Raw genomic sequence first — 22,030 nt, 5'->3', positions numbered from 1 at the left:
AAAGGATTTTTACTTTGTTACTGTACTTACAGGTAGGTACATTTTTTACTTTGGGAAACTTTTACTTCACTACATTCCAAAACATAATTTTGTATTTTTTACTCCACTACATTTCATAGTAACATACCATTCTGAAGAATGACGTGATAGCGGTGTCCGATTCGAGAACGAGCTTAGTCTTTCCATTTAACTCGTTAAATCGGCTTGCAAATTGCACTGAATGGTTCATTTGTGAATTGGACCAATCTGTTCTTGAGTCAACAACTCACTGATTCAAATGATCCAATCAGAGCGAGTCTCCAGTTAACAATTCGCTGTTTGTCTGACTCAAAATGAGCCAAGAAAGGGAGATCCTCCGAGCTTGAGTGCACGCACACATTTATTTATGAATTTATTGGGTTGTTCCAAATATATTAAGCATTGCAACACATCGCCAAGTGCTGAACTCCCTGTCACAAGCCAGTCACCGGCAAAAATAGTCTGCATTCTTATTATGATTATTATCAGCAAATCTTCTGTAAGAACCGTCATACAATCAGACAGCAACAAAGCTTATCATTAAACAAAAAAGAGAGATGTTCTTAAGAGAATATTTGACAAAGTTGAATGTTGTCAAAATGTCTTAACTTTTTTTCTTAAGTACCATCTTTACATACACGTCTACTAGTACATGAAAGCATGTGTCCTCTTCTATAGAAAGAAGGATTTCAGAATATATTCCAGAATCTATGTGCTCAAATGCCTCACCTCATTACATAGCTTCACTTTACTGCTCACATCCTGAAAATAATATTTTTCATGTACATATATACTCTCTCATGCTCTCATTATTTAAAGGTCCACCAATAAAATGCAAGCACATTTCTATCAGTCTTATTATTTAGGAGTAAAGAACAATCACCCTTAATGGTTTTCTACAAATAACATGCCTCGAATGATGGTGGAACATTGGTAAAAATGTAATGAGACAGTCTGGAGGAGGTTTGTGCTGGCCTTACAAACTGAACATCTACAGATTTGTGTTGAAATGAAAATTAAATCTGTAAGACACTAGAGCAAGTTAACAGCTGTTTGCAAAATAACTGTGTAATACAATGCTGGTGTGTGAAGGAGGCAACAGATAATGGTGTAAATAAATGTTTAATATCACTCTGCGTTTATGGATCGTCTCAAAAACTTCTGTCCCAAGATGGCAGATTTCAACTCTGAATGGGAATGCTAACGAATAGCTTTCCTTGGGCATTTTAGACCTACTTGTTTTGAACCATTTTTCTTATTTCTAAATCAGGAGAATTTTTATTCTCTGCAAAGTACTACAGTGTGGAGTCAGATCTCTGGGGGCAATCTCAAAACCATCAGCTAAGAGCTTTTTCGACACGCGGCCTAACTAATGCTTACGGCTGAACATTTTTTACCTGGAATTAGATTATCAACTTTTCACACACAAAAAAAAGTCTGTCTGAAAGAAATCAAATGTTAGCAATGCTGAACACATGAAAGTGGTGTTGCGTGTCTTAAATAGCCTCTGGTTCCTAGGAAACTGTGAAAGCTGTTCCAAAATAAACACCTTTTGCAGTGCAACCTTCATGCTCGCACTGTTTGAGTGTGAGACAGAACAATGTGAGCTATATAGACGCTGTGCATCCAGTATGTATCCTCAGTTGGGGCTTAAAAGACAGTTAACATTCCGAAATATAATCGATTTCACGATTTGACTCCACTAACACTATCGAACTGAATTGAGCTGAATAATGACACTACTGTCTTCTGTAGAGCTGCTTTATAGCTGAATTGAACTCATTTCATAATTGATGAACTATGCGACATTGGCACTCTTATTGAACTAAATTGAATGAACATTGAACTGAATTGAGCTGAATAACAGCACTATTGTCTTCTGTAGAGCTCCTTTATAAGTGAATTGAACTCATTAATTGAGGAACTTTGCAACAACAATGTCACTGAACTGAATTGAATCAGCATTGAACTGAATTGAGCTGAATAACAGCACTATTGTCTTCTGTAGAGCTCCTTTATGTGAATTGAACTCATTAATTGAGGAACTTTGCAACAACAATGTCACTGAACTAAATTGAATCAGCATTGAACTGAATTGAGCTGAATAACGGCACTATTGTCTTCTGTGGAGCTCCTTTATATGTGAATTGAACTCATTAATTGATGAACTATGCGACATTGGCACTCTTATTGAACTAAATTGAATCAGCATTGAACTGAATTGAGCTGAATAACAGCACTATTGTCTTCTGTAGAGCTCCTTTATATGTGAATTGAACTCATTAATTGATGAACTATGCGACATTGGCACTCTTATTGAACTAAATTGAATCAGCATTGAACTGAATTGAGCTGAATAACAGCACTATTGTCTTCTGTAGAGCTCCTTTATATGTGAATTGAACTCATTAATTGATGAACTATGCGACATTGGCACTCTTATTGAACTAAATTGAATCAGCATTGAACTGAATTGAGCTGAATAACGGCACTATTGTCTTCTGTAGAGCTCCTTTATATGTGAATTGAACTCATTAATTGATGAACTATGCGACATTGGCACTCTTATTGAACTAAATTGAATCAGCATTGAACTGAATTGAGCTGAATAACGGCACTATTGTCTTCTGTAGAGCTCCTTTATATGTGAATTGAACTCATCAATTGATGAACTATGCGACATTGGCACTCTTATTGAACTAAATTGAATCAGCATTGAACTGAATTGAGCTGAATAACAGCTATTGTCTTCTGTAGAGCTGTTTTATAGGTGAATTGAACTCATTAATTGATGAACTTTGCAACAACAATGTCACTGAACTGAATTGAATCAGCATTGAACTAAACTGAACTGAATAACAGTACTATTGTCTTCTTTAGAGCTCCTTTATAGGTGAATTGAACTCATTAACTAATGAACTTTGCAACATTGACACTATACAAATAAATGTGATGAGTAGACGATATGTAAATGTACATATGTATGCTATATACGTATATATGTATGCGTGTATATGTGTATATATATATATATATATAGGCACAAATTGACAGTAGATTTGGAATGTGCAGGTGAAAATCCTGGCAATATTTTACAGCGTAGATTTTCAAAGGCACTGATGCACCTAGTTTACACAGAATCAGGAACACTATTATATGGAATATATTATGTCTAGTCTTATCTGTCTGTGACAGAAAGAGAGTAAGAGGATGGGCCTGGAGCTGAATGTAAACCTGAATCTTGCTGTTCATGGTGCAGTGCACTTACCCAACATAAAACCTGAGAAAACAAATGTCAGGGCAAATGCCAGGATGCTAGAGGGTGTGTCAACACCAAAAAAGATAGATTTTTCATGGACTACTGTTCAAGACGAATTTTATTTTAGCACAAAGGTATTTAACGACCACATCATAGTCTGTAATTATAATTACCACCGCTTTCTGATTTGAAAAAAAAAATCAGCAGATGGTTTATCATAAGAACAGGTAATTTGAAAAGAATAACTTGTTAGCAGCTGAAAACTTGTTATATGGCACTATTTGGTCAATCAATCATCTTAAAATACCTTAAAAAGCATTTAATTCATTATTACAGGTACTTTTATAATTAAATGAATGACGCATTAACTGAGAATAGCAGGTGACACATTAACCAAACTGTAATTTTCTTATGTTATAACTTATAAGATCTATAATAAAAGGTCATGCTGAGATAATGAAGTAGACTTCAGAGTTGATTCACAGGAATACTTCACCCTCAAATAATAATGCTGTCATCATTTACTCACCCTGATGTTGTTCCAAACCTGAATGACTTTCTTTCTTCCATAAAACACAAAAGGAGTGTTCTTTAAAATTCAGTCAAGAACCCTATGGTTCTATATCAAACTAATGAACCTTTTTTTTTCTAAGAGTGTATGATTAACATAATTACTGTATGCTGTCAATGAACGGAAAAGACCACTGTGAACATTCTGCTTAACAACTTTATTCCAAAAATTTTTTAAATTTGCCAGAATTTCTAGTGATAAAGTATGTTTACAAGCTGTTTAATTACAAAATATTAAAATAAAATGAAATCATTAAAACTAAAGCCATACAATGATCCTGATGGGCACACCTTAAAGGTTCTATATAGCTCAATACACACTGAAACGTTTCAGGAGTGACTACCGCATTTAAATTCGGGATAAATCCCCTAAATTATCGTTCTGTATGTACAGAACACGACTCACTCCAGAAACTGCGATGATTGACAGCGTGGTAACCACAGCAACTTTCCGGTGTCTTGTGTGTTTGTTATCCGTTATTTTGACCAAAGTAATATTACAGCGACAAAAGACTCATTACTTTCTGTTCTGCGATTTTAACTAAAGTGCCATCAACAGATGTGTGTTGTGTTTGTAAGGCTGCTTTGCAGAGTGCGCACTTGAAGTGTAGACTTGTCCACTTAGTATAAGCGTTTTTGGGCTTGTTGTTTGAGCGTAAAGGGATAGTTCACCCAAAAATGAAAATTCTGTCATTACTTACCCTCAAGTTGTTCCTAACCTGTATGAGTTTCTATCTTCTGTTGAACACAAAAGAAGATATTTTAAAGAACGTTGGTAACCAGACAGTTGATATAGCCATTGACTTCCGTAGTCTTTTTTTTTTTTTTTTTTACTATAATAGTCAATGGCAACCATCTGGTTACCAACATTATTGAAAATATCTTCTTTTGTGTTCAACAGAAGAAGAAACTCATACAGGTTTGGAACAACTTGAGGGTGAGTAAATGATGACAAAACTTTCATTTTTTGGTGAACTATCCCTTTAAATAATAAAGCGATCCTGGAGTTAATAAAGTTGACAGGTGGAGGTCGCCATACTTTGGTCTTGTTTTCAATATATAAAGCGTTTGGATTTTTCTCCATTTATTATGGGCTTGTTCTTGTTCACTTCTTTTTTCTAGAAAGATTTACACTGTAAAAAAAATCCCGTTGTTTTTACAGAAAAAAACTGGCAGCTGAGGTTATCAGAACTTTACCGTCAAAAATACGGTATCAACGTTTTTGTTTTTACAGACTTAACTTAAAATTTACAGTAATAAACCATTATTCATTATCTGATATAATGCTAATTTACCAACCTAGTGAAGTATTAATATCTGTTTTGTACCATTGTAATATACCGACAACCAACAACAATCACAGCAGTGATGAGTCACATGATAAATCAAAGCTCATCACAAGCAATCTTCCACAAGAAAGTTAATACTATTATATTGAAGCTGCACAGTGTTATTCACACAAACATTAAACACCATCATGGTAACACACATGAAATTTTAAAAATCCAATAAACGTTAATTTAACAACATTAAATGTAACATAAAACCCTAATGTACATAACTGATTAGAAAAGAACTAAGAAAACTAAGAAGAAACATAGTTATTTCAACAAAAATAAATCAAATGTGAAGTGTCATGCAGGCAGGGAATTGTGGGAATGTCAATTTACGGTTTTTCACTGTAAATTATACAATGAGTTGTTCTTTTCACTTTCAAAAACTGTAAATTTAACGGTATTTTACAGTAAAATTACATTAAATGTACCATTAGATCTATCACAGTTATTTACCGTATATAGTAAGGAAACTTTCTGTTAACCAATTAACAGTTTTGCACTGTAGCATTTTTACAGTCCTTTACCGTTAAAATCACGATCATTTTTTACAGTGTAGCAACACAAATGAGTCAAGGCTCGTACCTCTTTCCCTGTCCTTTTCTTCGGCACACATACAGAAGAAAGACATATCTCTGACGCTCTTTTAAATTCGTAATTAACAACTACTAGTTGTTCAGTTCGATTCCGTACACACTGCATAGAATTTTGTAATTCAGTAGAATGTGGTTGTCACTCCTGTAAATTACTGAACTGTGTGTGTACAGAACAGGATTAAACACTAATGGCGCTTTTCCACTGCATGGTACGGTACGGTACGGCACGGTTCGGTACGGCACGCTTTGGCGCTTTTCCACTGCATGGTATGGTACGGCTCGGCTCGGCTTGGTACGGCTCACTTGTGGCGCTTTTCCACTGCATGGTACGGTACGGTACGGCTGGCTTCGGTTCCCTTTAAATGGTACCACCTCTCTTGAGGTTCCAAGCATACCGTACCGATACTAAAATGTGACGTGAACACACTGCAGATCACTGATTGGTCAGACAGAATCGTCACTACCAGCGTCATTGTATTTGCGAGACATCAAACCCACTAGAAATAAATAGCCAGTAACAGCCACCGCTGTAGCACCCGCTGTTTTAAAACTACTTGCTTGAAGAAAAAAGAAAGAAAGAAAACTTCCAAAAAAAGAAATGGCTGAATCGTGGTCAGTGGACGAAGTACAGACGTTCCTCTCGTTGGTTGCCGAGGAGCGGATAAACTATAACGATCAGACTATAATCCCACCCACTTTGAAGCGGTACTAACTGCAGTGGAAAAGCAAACCGAGCTAAAGCGAACCGAGCCGTGCCGTGCTGAGCCGAGTCGTACCACGCAGTGGAAAAGCAAAGCGCGCCGAACCGTACTGAGCCGTACCAGCTGTGGAAAAGCGCCATAAAAGGTGAACTGACAACCAAATTTAGCTGCGGTTGTGTATGCGGCCTTTATGAAGCGTCTGACATAACCCTTTAAGATTCTATATAAAAACTTTTCTATATAAAGTTTACAGAATTTCATTTTTGGGTGATTGTCCATTTATGAAATGAAGCTTAATGGCCAAGTAAAACAGGTTGAAGATCAGTCCTAATTAGACCGGTTCTCTAATTATCTTATTCATTGCACTCTTGACTCAACTTGATAGTTGCCCATTATAAACAAGTTTGCCCATAAGTGCCTAAACGTCACTGCCTTGAATTGTGTAAAGAGCGGCACACACGCAATATGCACTGTTGCGATAGCAACAGTATTATAAAGTCGTTAGTAACACGACTCACACAAGCACACTGAAGTACTACAAAAATGAAGAAATGCCTTCAGGGATTACAAGAGAAAAACAAGATACTCTCAACTCTCACCAACTCTTAGACAGTAAAAGATTTTAAGAAAAAGAAATGTGGAGAGATTTTGATTTTTTTTTTTTCACTCTTCGGCCTGAAACATACTGTATGAACATATGAATGTAAACATTTTAAGCTGCGCAAGTTAGATTTCATGTGTCATGTTTTGAAATGGGCTCAAATTCAATTCGCATTTCAGTGCATTTATGTGTTGCATGTTTGGTACTGCCACAAGGGACACAAGCTGTTTTCTTCTATACTTGATGTTCTATTTCCATAGTTTTAGAGACTCTTGCTGAGTAAGTTAAAGCTAGCAAAATGTTATAGCTAACTGTTTACATCTTGTTTAATAGCACAAACATTTTAAGGTTACTCCATTCCTCCATTGAGGTGTGTTACTGCCACATTAACACAAGTACTGCATGTACGCGTTTACATCTGTCAACTGTCCTTCTGACTGTCATCAGACAAACAGAGTTCAGGTCCGGTGATATTCCAATCAGAGAGGAAAGAACACGGATACGTTTTTTGGGATTTCTAGGCGTTGTATTTCGTGTCACATTTTTGGCGATCTCAATCTCTCATAGCTAATGGAGTCTCATGAACGTGCACATCGTGCAGAGAAAACCAACGGCCAAGGTCAGAATTTCATAAAATAATACATTAAATTTCGTTTTGTTTTTCACTCAACCCTATCGTATACCCCCAGAACACTTGGAATACTGCATGTGTCGCATGAGATCATTCTGTGATATTTTTGCATCTTTTTCTGACAGGCCGAGCGGGACATTTTTTTTAAATTTTAAATTACCTTTGATCACCAAAATGACATATTTAAACGTTTTTTATTTGAAAAAAATCTTTCATCCCTTTAAAATACCTTGAATGTAACTCTATAACCGCGCCTCGTTTAGTATACGCGGTTCTATGAATATGCAAATTAGCCACGCCCCCACTCACTCACACCAGCTCAGAGATCCACTTGTTGATGATCACATATTGATCTGATTGGTTACAAGCAGGGTTTGAAATGAACACCCGCCAACCCGCCAAATGCGGGTAAAAATCAACTGTGGCGGGTAACGCTGTCAAATCACTAGCCAATTTGGAGTGTTACTTTTTATGTTTACTCACTTTGCTGGGAAAGTTCGTGTAAGCCAAATCTGCGCAGATTTAGCGCAAATACTCAACACGTGAGTCATCATGATATATTAAATACAGATATTGCGCAGAATCTGCGCATATCTAGCTTACTTGAACACACATGTCACTAAGCAACAAATAACGGCACGCTTGTTAAAGGCACACTATGCAAGAATTGTACCTTAACATAACAGCTTCAAAGTTATTTCGGTGGTAAACAAACTCATAGTAGGGCGAATCATCCTGGTAGTAAAGCTTGGGGGGGGACGCCGCTGTAAAAACCAGCAATGCAAGTTTGAAAGGAGCGCCCCCGACAAATCTCGCGAGAATCACGACATGCTTGGCGGCAACGACGTCACACACATCAACAACAATATGAAGCATGAAGACACTTGCGCGCATTTCAGACGTGATACTTGATGATGGAAAAAGCAAAGAAAATGCGGTTGGAAGACACTTGGAAAAGGAAAAGAGAATCTGACCGCGTGAGAAACCGGAAAAGAGTCCCACTCGGTCGGGCTTTCACTTGTTGGCGCGAGTTAAAAAGCACTGGATGCAACAGCGATGCTGACCTGGCGATCTTGTTGATGGACTAAGTAAATCTCTTATTTCTAAACTTGTTTGCGTTCTATGTTGTTGCGCTTGCTTGTATGTCATTTTTTTACGATGCTGTTCATTCATCCATTGTTGATAATTAGACCAGTCCAATAATTTCCACATATGTCTAGCTAGCTATTTACGACAGCGAGTTGCAAGTATTCCACAGCGACTATAGGGGTCGCTGTTTGACAAAAACACAATTTCTACATAGTGTGCCTTTAATTTGCATTAAAGCAATAGTGAAGATTAAAAAGTATTTGGTTAACAGAAAAACATTGATATTTTCCAACATCCTAAATGTTCTTTGTATTGTATTGATCTGTCCACCTAAAACACATTTTTGGTGAAAAGGATGAGGATGAAAGAGGAGATGGATGCTGGATGACAGTTTTTATGTATATATACATATTTTATATATAAAAAATTATATATATATATATATATATATATATCAACATCAAATTGGCTGGTGAGTGAAAAAGTTAATTTCAAACCCTGGTTACAAGGTAGTTTGTGACATCAGAAACACCAGCGATTTATTTGGTTCACTGCAGTTTTAAGGAGAAAATACTCAGTAATGGTGTTGACTTATGAATTTGCACATGGTTTGTCTTAAAGCATATTAAAAACACCACATAGACATATAAACAACATTAAAAGCTTGATTTTCACCACAGGGGGACTTTAATTTTCCTTTTAGGGTGAACTATCCCTTTAAAATCATTTCATTATGATAAAAATTACCTTCAAGTAGACATTCTCACTCCCTCAATGAGCAATGGCTAAAGCCGGATGCACACTGTACGATTTTTGACCACAATTTTGTGTCATCTTGACCAAATTTGACCTCAGGTGAAATTAAGGCACAGTCCTGCAGAGTGACTCTCCTACGACAACCGTTAAATCAAAAACCAATAGGAGCGCAGAACCTGATGACATAATTAGTGCAATAACAACAACCACCACTTGCTCCACACATATCATCTTGGGGGGTTTTTTTTCAAGACAAGCCATGATCAAAATTAATGCTTTTGTTTGCAAGCCACCATTTTAATCCCGCATGTAAATGCAGCTCACCATCAGTGAACATGTCGCGGATTGATGATGCAAAACTCTGGATAAGTCTTCTTGCATGCGTCCATTTCTGACATTAATGGCCACTGAGCCCACTGTGTGACATGGCTTACTGTGACAAGCAACAATCGTAAAGGCCTATTATAAATCTTAGAGTGTGCACCCGGCTTAACTTTAGTGTGTGTGTGTGTGTGTGTGTGTGTGTGTGTGTGTGTGTGTGTGTGTGTGTGTGTGTGTGTGTGTGTGTGTGTGTGTGTGTGTGTGTGTGTGTGTGTGTGTGTGTTCAAACATGCTTTACCTTCTTTTTGAGCTCACTGGCCTCGTTTATGTAGCAATCCCTCTCTTTCTCCAGCTTGAAGATGATCTTTCGTTGTTTCTGGGCTTCGTCCCTGTAGTTTAAAATCTCATGTTCCAACGTCTTCATTGACTGTTCGTATTGCTTAACATAGTTCTGTTGTTTGTCTGTTTCATTTGCCGCCTTGATCATATTCTGGGAAAATATGCACATACAACATGCAAGAGGTTACACAAAAGATCACTTTGTAAATATACTTAGCAAGAATGACTCAAGATTTTCAGAAAATAGGCGTAAAAAACCGAGCTTGAGAATAGGAGGATTTTACTCTGTGATGTATTGCTGTTCAATAGATCAAAGAAGCAATTCTCCAAGGTAAGCTGATATCAAAAGCTATGTTTGTATGCCACAGTGTGTGCATTTGTGAGACAGAGTGTCTCCTGTGCAATTAAATATGAATATCCTGTTATTTTCATACGCACAATAGCAATGCAATATTCAGCACATCAGCAAAAACATCATGCACCTTCTCTTGTTTTCTGAAATCCATCTGTGCATCATAACAGCGTGGGCAAGCTATGAGAACTATGAAACTGCAGCAGAAAATTAGCCATGAGGAGGAAAAAATAAACCTCAAAGACTCGCATAAAAGCTAACCTGGTATTAAGAGTTGTCTCAGGTGATCCGAAGCACGTCCAAAACGCAGACCCCGCGTCATGCGATGATCTCAATCCCCCCTCCCCCTTCCATTTTACACAGTAACAATGTTTTTGGGGTCTACTAGAATAGGTTTTCATGCTTGAATGTTCAAAAAACACAATTTATAATTGTTGCAACACCTCGCTTTCCAGTCTGTCAGTAACGCTCTGTTTAGTTTCGATCTCTCTAAGAAGCCCCTCCTTCTGAAAAGCGAATGCTCTGATTGGTCAGATGAATCGGTGTGTTGTGATTGGTCAATCACTTCAAGTGTGTTTCAGATATGTCACGCACTCTTTAAAATTAAACATTGAAAAATCAACTGACCGCCCTAGAAGAACAATGTTTTGTCTGTTAACGTCTTCCTTATGGTTGGTTTCATATGTTTTAATATAGTTGTGAGGTCATTTTGCTAGAAGTAAATTAGAAACACGTGTCCACACACACACACCTTATTGAGGATGCCCTTCTCCCGCACCAGTTCATCTATAGCCTTCTTGTCCATATCCGTCTGAATTTTTGAGGCCTCCATTTCTAAGAAAAACAGAAAAAAGGCACTTTAATATTTTTTTGTTCTTCTTTCAAAGCCAGTGAGATATAGCGCTAATTATTACTTTTCTTTTTGAAAGGCTTTTCGCTAATAGGGTTGTTTTCAGAGGCACTTTCCACAGTCTGTGAAGGACCAACGTAAAATAATTACACAAATCAAAAAGCCCATTATACAGCTGCAGGCAGAATGAGGTAGAAAAGAGAGCTGGGACATGCAAAGACAGAAAGAAAGAGTGAGAATCAGCGAAACAAGAGAATGGAACCGTGCCGTTCGCTGACGGCCGAGACACGGCACGGTTCCATTCTCTTGTTTCGCTGATTCTCACTCATGAGTGGACAATGTAGGACTGCGCTGTCATGTGAAATGGCCATTCCATGTTCTATCCTCTGATGACCCTGCCTCCCTCACTCTTCGGACGCCCAGCTCACTGACCCCGCTGTCACAGCCCATCTCATCAATCATCCAGCCAACCCTGATTAAGATGACAACATCCATCACCGTGGAATCCCCGATTAAGATGACAACAGGGCTCTGCCTCCATCCATCAAGCGCCAAACACCCTCCATCCCAAACGTCCAATCAGAGCTTGGAGACTTTCACTAATATGAGGTATCTTTATAAATTACTGGCTTGATGACAAGTCTGATCATTTGTCAAACTGTCCAGATGGGATCAAGGACACTAAGATAAATTAAGTGCACATTTTGTTTTTGTCGCTCCATTAAACTTCCACGCATACTTATGCTCCTCCATTTGGAGATGTTCTGCCATTTAAAAGAATACAGCATGTTAGATATATTCAAAAATGTTCTGAGAGGATCACAGGAGAAAAAATGCTAAATGAAAACATTTAAAAGTAACTAATCATTAGCTAATACAAAAGAGTAATTCTACTGTATTTCGGTACAAATTAGTTAAAATAGGAGGATGACAGCATCGATAGGTTGCATGAAAAGTCCTCATCCTTAAAAAAAGAACAAAACTATGCAAATGAGATATAAAAAGACTATGTTAAATATGGGTTCAGTTTTAAAGATTTGTTTTTGTGTTTGAAGTGAATTATCAGCTGCCAAAAGCATGAGACAAAATTCAAGAGACACTGAAAAAAGTCATATTTAAATGTTCCTATTCAGACTATGCTATGTTAAATAATTTAACTATTATTTATTTAATGTATGTGTTAGTATTTTTAAATTATTTATATTATTTAAATTATATTTATAAAAATAGCATTGCTTTTATACATTTTATTTTTAATAAAAATGTATTGTTGGTTCTATGTAGTTTATGATATTGTTATTAAATACTATTAAATTATTTCATTTACATTACTTTCTGTTAACTTTTGAACACTTAGAAGAAAAGAGGGAATTTTTTAATGGGATCATTCTATGAATTTTGTTTTAATTATTTAATTTACTTTTAATTGCTTTTTAATTTTAATTGAACTTTAAGAATTAAACAGCTCTTAAACATACGTATCACCAGAAAAACACTAAACCTGTGAAACATGAAAGTATTATGCAATCATTTAAGACATTCTTCCTTTTAGAATCTTTTTGGAATAAAGCGTTCTTTAAAATTGAGCCAAGAACCCTAAGGTTCCATATAGTACCCCATTAAACCTTTTTTTCTAAGAGTGATGATCAAAAATTCTGGTACTGTGCTGAATTACCACTTGATGTCCAATATAAAATCTGAGTTCTGAATCAAAACCAGCTGTGTAGATTCACTGTGTACAGTAGTTTTACATAAACACAGTGTTTCTGGCCAGAGAACAATATAAAACAGCCAAATAACTTTAATTGAATGTTCACATTCACATACTCATGTTATAGGCATTCACATTTCCATCTTACTAAATTCAACAATTATTTTTAAAAAGTACGAAGAATGGCACAAGGAAGGTCTTTTGTGTTGCAATTGTTCAACTCACAACCTACTCCAAGCTCTCTGGATTACAGGTCAGATGATCAACAACTGATGAGACTGATGGAAGTGTCCATCTACATTGGCCCTAGGGTCTCTCTGGGCAGTGCACCATGTGGTATGAAGGTAAGATACTCGTCATTTAGCCAATGCTTTGATCCAAAGTGACAAACTTTACATGAACAGTCCGTCTAGAGCAGTGGTTCTCAAACCTGTCCTGGAGGACCACCAACACTGCACGTTTTCTTTGTCTCCCTAATCAAACACACCTGATTCAACTCATCAGCTCATTATCACATGGGTTAATGAGCTGATGAGTTGAATCAGGTGTGTTTGATTAGGGAGACAAAGAAAACGTGCAGTGTTGGTGGTCCTCCAGGACAGGTTTGAGAACCACTGCGGCCGTTCGTCCACACGAAAACGCACTGAAACCGAACATTTTTGAAAACCCCTGCCAGGCTGAGGATTTTCAGAAACGCCGGTTACAGTGTTGTCGTGTAGACAGTGAAACCGGGGTTTTTGCCTTGCGCCGTTATCCGCTGTGTTTGACGTCAGATTTGCGCTTCTGATTGGCCAACGTGGCTTTACGGTTAAGGTTTATATCGCTGCCTGCTGGCGTGGCATGCTCTTGACCGCGCTTGATAGCGTGTTTTTGCGTTTTGCGTTTTCCGAGCATGTGTGGACGGGATTTTTTTTTTAAACGCTGTAGGAAAAACTCCGGTTATAAAAATACCCGTGTCCGTGTGGACAAGGCCTAGAGCAACAAACAAAGTACTGTATTCAGTGGTGACAGGCTCAACCTGCAGCCTTCTGGGGCCTCATGTATCAATCTTGCGTACGCACAAAAACTCTGCGTACGCCAGCTTTCACGCTCACGGTCGGATGTACTAACAGTGAAATTAACGCGAGAATGTGCGTTCCTCCACGCCAATTTCATGTCTGGCATACGTTTCTCATAGTTTTGTCCGTTGGCAACTCTTACAGGCAATGAAGTGAAGTTGCAAACATTACACAACGAATTGTTCTACAAGTCTATCGCACCACCACCTGTGGGAAGCATTGTTAATGTGCAATTTATACAAATAATTTACATATATTGTCACACGAGCCTTATGGGAATATTCTATCATAATATTCTATTATGCAATTAAATAAGAACATATAAAAGCATATGCAAACTATGCAATGGATACGTAAAATCTCTGGTGTACTTTTGGTCAGCTACATTGCATGCATTTGACAATTAAATAGGTAAGCTATGTGTACCAAAGTAAAAACAAATGAGAAATTGGTTACCTTCGTGGCAGTCCTGTAGTAAATCCGAGTCTCCCACAGCCACAGATATTAGCCTACTCCAGAGAGTAAAGTCACCCATAATTGAGGCAACTCTCTGATCAAAGGGTGTAAGTTTATCGACCCCTTTACCACCGCCTGTTCTGCCACACTTTGTCGGTGCGCAGCAGTTCTCCGTTTAACGTCCACCTTTATATCAGACCATTTCTTTTTAAGGTCATTTACAGTGTGACTTTCAGATCCCACCATTGACGGCATCAGCCAAACTCTCCCACTCATATTTTTTCCTTTTGTTATTTATTCTGGAGGACAAAGTTCCAAATAAAAAAAAATTCTCGTTTCTACCTCCGATAGTAGCACCTTCAATTCACTTTAAAAGTAAAGTTTCGTTTCTTGCCGCTTGCTTTAGACATTTTCTGCTTTCTTTTGCCAAAGTGGACTCATTATCATATTTAAATTTATTTAATTAAGGGAGGAGACTGGGTGGGGTGTTGTGCTCGTGCATGTGCTCTCAATTTTACGTTAATTGGGATGTACAAAGAGAATATGCGTGGGATCCTTCGTACGCAGAGATTCATTCATCTGTTTTTTTTCTGCGTACGCACATTTACAGCTTTGTCCGTACGCAATGTTTTAGTATGAATTCAACGCAAGTCTTTGTACATGAGGCCCCTGGTTACCAGCCCAGATACCACTATATCTACCTCATCAGACACTTGGAGCTGAAACCAGTCGGATACACAGCCTTTATTTCATAGAGTCTCCTGAGAAATCTATCTTCACATGCTCAGCTGGGATGGACAGACCATGAGTATAATCAGGGCAATGGATGCTGGTGTTGGTGAGAGGTCATATAGTGTCTGGAAGAAGAACGATGTGAGCAGGTGTGGAGGGCGGGGGACCAAGAGATGAAAGACCAAAAGACTCGAGTCCAATCTGTTAAAGAACAGTTTCAGATCATACGTCATTCACCGCAGGAACTCGTCTCGGATATTAACACACAATCCTGCCTCAAAATGATGGCTTTCAGTTGACAAAAAATTACGCTGGATATCTTTTAAACATAAGCACATGGACCTCTTCCACAGTATCTCAAATGGTTTCGCTTCTCATCCCAAATTTTACTGGACATCAAGCCAACAAACCCAACAAAAATGTCCATAAATCACTGAAATTGAAATGGATTGAAATGTGGAAATGTGGCTCTGGAGGGGGACCGGATGAGGTCAAACAAAAAAAGACCAGGGTGGTGCTAAAGGTGGTGAAGTCCAAGGGGTAGCCTTGAGCAGAGGAAGATAGTCGCTGATCCAGTCCACAGATGTTGTCATTGACGCCACCATGTGGATGACCGGAGGTACCGATGACGTGGAGGGAGGAGCCCACCACGCAGCCGGGGAGCCGATGCAGCGAAGGTACTCCGATGACCTAGGTGGTCGCAATGTAGGCACAGTGACAACCCCCCGAGATGATGGCAGGGATCAGGTGGGTTGAGGTCGAGCTGAAGCGACCGAGGGCGGAGGGAGAGGAGCTGGCCGAAGCTGAAGGGGTGGAGGGCTGGAGAGCTACAAACGGCCCAGCCCGCAAGTCCACTGCGTAGGTGTAGAGATGCCAGACCCAGGCAGAGCCGACGTACCGAGGGAGTCCGGCGAGGCATCAAGGGAGGAAGGAGAGCAGGAGCCAGGGTGAAGGGTCGAGGAGGAGTGGAGCGCTCAGAGACAGGAGGCGGAGCCACAGGCTTCCCACATCCAGGAAGGGATGGCTCCCAGCAGGCCCAAGGTGTTGACTCGCCACTGAGAGGAGGCACTGAGGGACTGATGGGAGGTTGCGATGACTGGGTGGCAGGAGTAGCTGTGGACTGGAGAGGAGCTTGGAGGGCGGTACAAAATCCAACAAAAAATATAACAGTCTCGTTAGCATTCTGGAGAGGTGGTGGGAGAGGGAGGCTGGGTGGAACCAGAGAGTTCAGGACATAACAGACTGATCAGCAGAAAAAGGGGGCAGAAAATCAACCAATCCAAAATCAAAGCAGTTGTCCAGTGCCAAACATTCACTCTCAGTAGTGGGAGGGTGAGCTATCATTCTGCTCAAGGCACAGTAACTGTATGGATGGAAGATCCATGATGATCGGACAAAAAAAGGAAAAACAAACAAACGCAAACAAGAAAAAAAAACTTAAAAAAACACACCGCTAATCTATTCTAGGTCTGGCCTTCTGTCGCTACTTGTAGTAGAAACACGCACAAGGACGAAGATGAACGATCAAGTGTCTTTAATAGAAACAATATAATTTTCAGAATCACAGAATTAGCTTACTCACACAGAGTCATAGTGTAGACTAGGCCGGACAAAACACAAACTGAAAAGGCATGAACTTAAACAGTGATGAGACTTAATACAATCAAATCAACAACCATGACAACAGATTAACTAAAGCGGGAAAACGGTACAAAACATAAGCAAAGTCCACATGGTTTTGTCACAATTGAGTGTGCATGTGACAGTAACAAATTTTTGGCTAAATATTGTAGCGGTACCGTATTAGCCATGTTATTAAGGGATACATTTGCCCTTTGATGTACGCAACAAAAGATATGGTAAGCCTTTTCTCACTGTTAGTTGATAGTTAATAGACCTATCTATTTTGCTGCCCTATGCACAATTATATGGTAAGTTGCATTTTATTATCTGCATCATTTCGTCTCTCCTGTACACAATGCTTTTAGAACAGAACTTCGGCCCATTTTTTGTGTGTGTCGCAACCCACTGATTTACAACCTGATCCCCCATGATCCTGTAAACATTGGTTTTGAAACTTGATAGTTAATGTAATTTTGTTCCATTCATTTCCCCTTTTTTATTGTTTCGTTATATTCCCCTTACAAACACAAATACACCGACCGTTTAACGCCTCCAGATAAGCAGTCTGAGCTCTGAACATGAATCAGACAGAGACTAAGGTCACTTCATTACCGTGGAGTCCAATGCCACCCGTGTTTCCTTTCCTTTTTTACTCTGGAACTGTGGTGCACACACACTCGAGGCCTCTGGGGGTGTGCAAGGAAAAATTTGTAACAGCGGAAAATTTAGCTATAAATGTACAGGTTGAACATGAGGTTATATGTGACACATGTCAATGTTTTATTGAAAAATAGAAGTTTACATTACAAGAATTAAACGTAATGCAAGCCTTTTTTTAATGCCATGTATTAAATTTACCAACAACCCAACAGAAATCATTCAAATAGATGTCCTAAAATATTATTTCTAATTTCTATGAAGTTTGCACTACCACGCAGACCTTTTCCTTATCATTCCTTTGAAATATCTAAATATTCTCTGAAACAGAATGCTGCAAGTTTTTTTTACAATGTGATTTTTGTTGTACCGTGCAGATTTAAGTCAAACAAACGGATTTAATAATCAAAAACAGAAGCGTATTTTTAATTAATAAGTTGCTTCTAACTTTTTTAGTTAACAAATTATTTTCTAACTGTCACAAACGCAAAGGCTTTGTAGTAGAAACTCACACAATGAAGATGAATTAGCTTGAAATGACTTTACTAAAAGACTCAATGATGAAGACTCAAGACTGAAGATATCAATAACTATGACACTAACATGCTGCTGGTCATCTTTATTAAATAACTTAGTTATTTAAAATAGTTTTATTTTGCGCAAAACTTATTTGTTCAAGTAAAGGTTGTCACCCTAATTGGGATCGTTATTGCTTTGTGCCAGATAAAAACTGTTCTTTTTTTTTTTTTTTTTTTTTTTTTTAAAGGTAGTTACATATTCAAAATAAATTGCCCATTAAAACAGCTTTGATGTAGTTAGCCACAATTTATTTTTATTTTATTTTTTCAAAAAGCTTGACTGCAGTACTATAAATAATGAGACGCCTGTGCTTGGTAAACATGTTAGGTCGCCATCAGCTCAATGGGGAACCAAGAAGAGAGATTGACGAGAAAGAATTTTCGGGACTGATTAAAATCAGAAAAGAAAGAGAGAGATACATATGAATGTGAATAGTCAGTGGTCTGTAAATGACACACAACCCGAGACAGAGAAAAACATACTGACAGAAGTATAATTTTCTTTCCAAAAACCTGCAATATTCAAATAGTAGGGAAGAACCAAAGACGGACAGGACAGTATGTACAATTGGAAATGAAAATCAGAGAAGTGGAGAGGAAAGTAAAGAGGTCAAATGAAAAATAAAATGAAATTAGATATATTCATTGTTTGACTGTAATTACTCTGAGCTCTATCTTCCTTCAAAACTAATTACCTGTGTTTAGAAAGAGAAAGAGAACAAAGCAAGGAAGATGAGGGTTTTTAAAAAGAAGAGAAGACCTCCCTTAAGTCGTCTTGATAATGTTAGTCAAGGTTTCTTTCCCTGAAAACATCATAATCTAGTTTTACATGTCCATTTCTCAACCTCTCTTTGATTTTCACTCAGTAACTGCTCGTACATTCCACTAATAATTACAAAGAAATGGCAAGTAACAGAGTTAAACATGAAATAGAAGTAGAAAGTACTGAAATAGTATTTTCTTGTAGAACATACTCCAATAATCTTTATTTTATTAACAACTTAAAAAAAATAAACTTAAACTTTTACTGTGTAAAGGCCCGTTCACATCAAGAACGATAACTATAACAATAACTATATTAGTGCTCACACTCATTGTTCTGTTTATTCTGAGTGTGCACTTTAAATGCTCGAGCTCTTTAAAGCAGGCTGGATTCTGAATGGCTGTCAATGTTTTTATCGTTAATCAGCAGGGCGAAATCATTCAGAAAGTGACATTGTTCCTCTGTGCCTTTGTCGTTATAATTGTAGAGTGGACTCTGCTATTCCTTTGCATTTAGAATGATTTTCAGAACTATATCTTTATCGTTATAGTTATCGTCCTTGTGAACGGGCCTTAGGGAACGCATTTTGCCATTCCACTGAGCTACTTTTCCATTGTTTTTCAACATGCGCTAGATGTACCTCTTTAAAGGGTTAGTTCACCCAAAAAACAGGTTGAACCACTTGAGTCACATGGACTATCTTAACGATGTCTTTACTACCTTTCTGGGCCTTGAAATTTGCTATGATTTTGCTGCCAAAGGCTGGTTCAGAAACCTCTCGGATTTCATCAAAAATATCTTCATTTGTGTTTTGAAGATGAACGAATGTCTTACGGGTTTGGAACGGCATGAAGGTGAGTAATTAATGACAAAATTTCATTTTTGGGTGAACTAACTCTTTTACCATTGCGCTCACGTTTCTTGTCATTTGAAGCGCCTCTAGACCTTGCGCTTTTTTTGTTACACTGACCTGCGTCTCGCATTTGTAACAGCAAAAACACATTCTGTGTGAACCAGCCCTAATTGGTGCAAAATAATCATAGCAACATGTGCAGTATACGTCTGTTTCAGTCACTTGACCTTTCCATTCATACGTCATATTTATGACCATCAGCAGGGTATTTCTGTTCATATGTTTGCATTCATCACCATTACTTTGCCCCGCTGATGACCAAGCATAATGACTGAAACAGATGAATATCATTCTTTTATGATATCTAGTTTGAAACTATGCGTTTTATTTCAAATTTTAATATGATGAGATGGTGAATTGAAATTCGCATGCAACTCGCAACCGCTATTTTTATGGTCCTGTGGAACGCTTGTATAATTTCTCATGGCTTTGTCTCACTTTTGTGAACTTTTCCCTCACAGAATCTGTGAGGGTGCAAGAAAATTGAAGTGGATATCCTAGGGAGAAAGTTATTGGTTTGTCAGTGGCAGTGTTCTGCTTTTAATTCATGTAATATTTGCCTCTAACACAAGTCTTGGGAGCCAATCGAATCATGTGCAGAATAAAAAGATTACAGATTTTGAATCTGGGCGGGTTTTTGATTCGCCCTGTAAAAAAGTGTCACACAAATCACTAACACTCAACTCAAATTTGAAAGAAATTCAGTTAATACTCCATGAAACATAATTTAAAAAGCCAAAACACACAATGACACGCTTTGCATCAGTACATTTGAAAAAAGTAAATTTTTGCATACTTATTAGTCATAAGTTATGACCAGTATGATTTCAGAATCAATTCTTTCTTAGCTTAGTTGTCATGAATTCTAAAAGTAAGAGTATGTTTCATCACTCTTTTATTTCATAAGAGCAAGTCCTGCTGTTCGTAAAATGACCCCTTTAAATAAATTAGACTCCAGAAGAATGTATAGAAAGAAATATTACAAGCTGAACAGTACAGTGTCTATACAGCTGAAAAGATCTGAATAGAGCTGCAGAATTGCAAAGAATTTGATTGAATTCGTGTGTGTGTGTGTGTGTGTGTGTGTGTGTGTGTGTGTGTGTGTGTGTGTGTGTGTGTGTGTGTGTGTGTGTGTGTGTGTGTGTGTGTGTGTGTGTGTGTGTGTGTGTGTGTGTGTGTGATTTATGAGGACAGAAATTTGTATAATGACATGGGTATTACACTGGCCTCGTATTTCAAATGCCTTTAAAAACAAACTAAATGGTGTTTTATTAAAAAATGTAAAAATGCGTAAAGTCTTCTGTGATGGGTAGGTTTAGGGGTAGGGTTAGTGTAGGGGGATAAAATATACAGTTTGTACAGTATAAAAACCATTACGCCTATGGAATGTCCTCACAAGTATAGCAAAACAAAAGTGTACAATAGTAAAAAAAATATTGTGTGTGTCTGTGTTCTTGCCTCTCTCTAGTCCAATGATCTGATTCCTGAGTGTTTCCTTTTGGTTCTCCACCTCCACTTTCTGCTCCTGCGTCAGCTGGAGTCTCCTCTGCACCCCCTCTCTCAATTTTGTAAGCTTCGAGATCTCCTGTTTCAGCTGGGTTACTTCCTCGTCTTTTATCTAAACGACACAAGAAATGAACCATTAGTGTGTCTATGTGTGTATACATGTGAAGCCCAAACTAACCATCACTAGTCAAAATCACTAGTACCTTTAGGGGTACAACAGCTTGTCACTGGGATAGTACACTAAACAATGCTGGGTTGTTTTAACCCAAATTTGGGTCAAATATGGACAAACCCAAATGTTGGGTTAAAAATGTAATTTAAAATGTTAACCCAACTTCAACTTTCACTTTCAATTGTAATTTTTTTTATTACATTTTTAACCCAACATTTGGGTTTGTCCATATTTGACCCAAATTTGGGTTGAAACAACCCAGCATTTTTTAGAGTGTACCCTTAAACTGACAATGTTGTACCTTATTTATTTATAAAAATTCATAGAAGTTCCTTAAGGGTACACATTCCTACTCTAGGCACTAAAACGGGTTAATAAGGTACAAAGTTGTACCCCTAAAGGTACAAAAAAAACATTTCAGTACTACTGTTTAAAAGGTTTTGG

General features: G+C 37.9%; 1 protein-coding gene across 1 annotated transcript in view; it reads right to left on the bottom strand.

Moving 5' to 3' along the window:
- The window catches only part of cfap58 (cilia and flagella associated protein 58), a 133,299-nt gene that overhangs the window by 102,829 nt on the left and 8,440 nt on the right, over nt 1-22,030 (bottom strand). The window contains exons 7-9 of the mRNA XM_056237130.1: nt 21,367-21,526; nt 11,319-11,401; nt 10,175-10,366 (exon numbers count right to left, since the gene is read on the bottom strand). Of these exons, the coding sequence (XP_056093105.1) occupies nt 10,175-10,366; nt 11,319-11,401; nt 21,367-21,526 (435 nt within the window). The remainder of the gene's footprint in view (nt 1-10,174; nt 10,367-11,318; nt 11,402-21,366; nt 21,527-22,030) is intronic.

The sequence above is a fragment of the Rhinichthys klamathensis genome, unplaced genomic scaffold (assembly GCF_029890125.1).
Source record: "Rhinichthys klamathensis goyatoka isolate OS25496 unplaced genomic scaffold, OSU_Roscu_1.1 h1tg000478l_1, whole genome shotgun sequence".
NCBI classification, from domain to species: domain Eukaryota; kingdom Metazoa; phylum Chordata; class Actinopteri; order Cypriniformes; family Leuciscidae; genus Rhinichthys; species Rhinichthys klamathensis.
The sequence above is the reverse complement of the archived record's forward strand: the minus strand, read 5'-3'. Positions and strand labels throughout refer to the sequence as shown.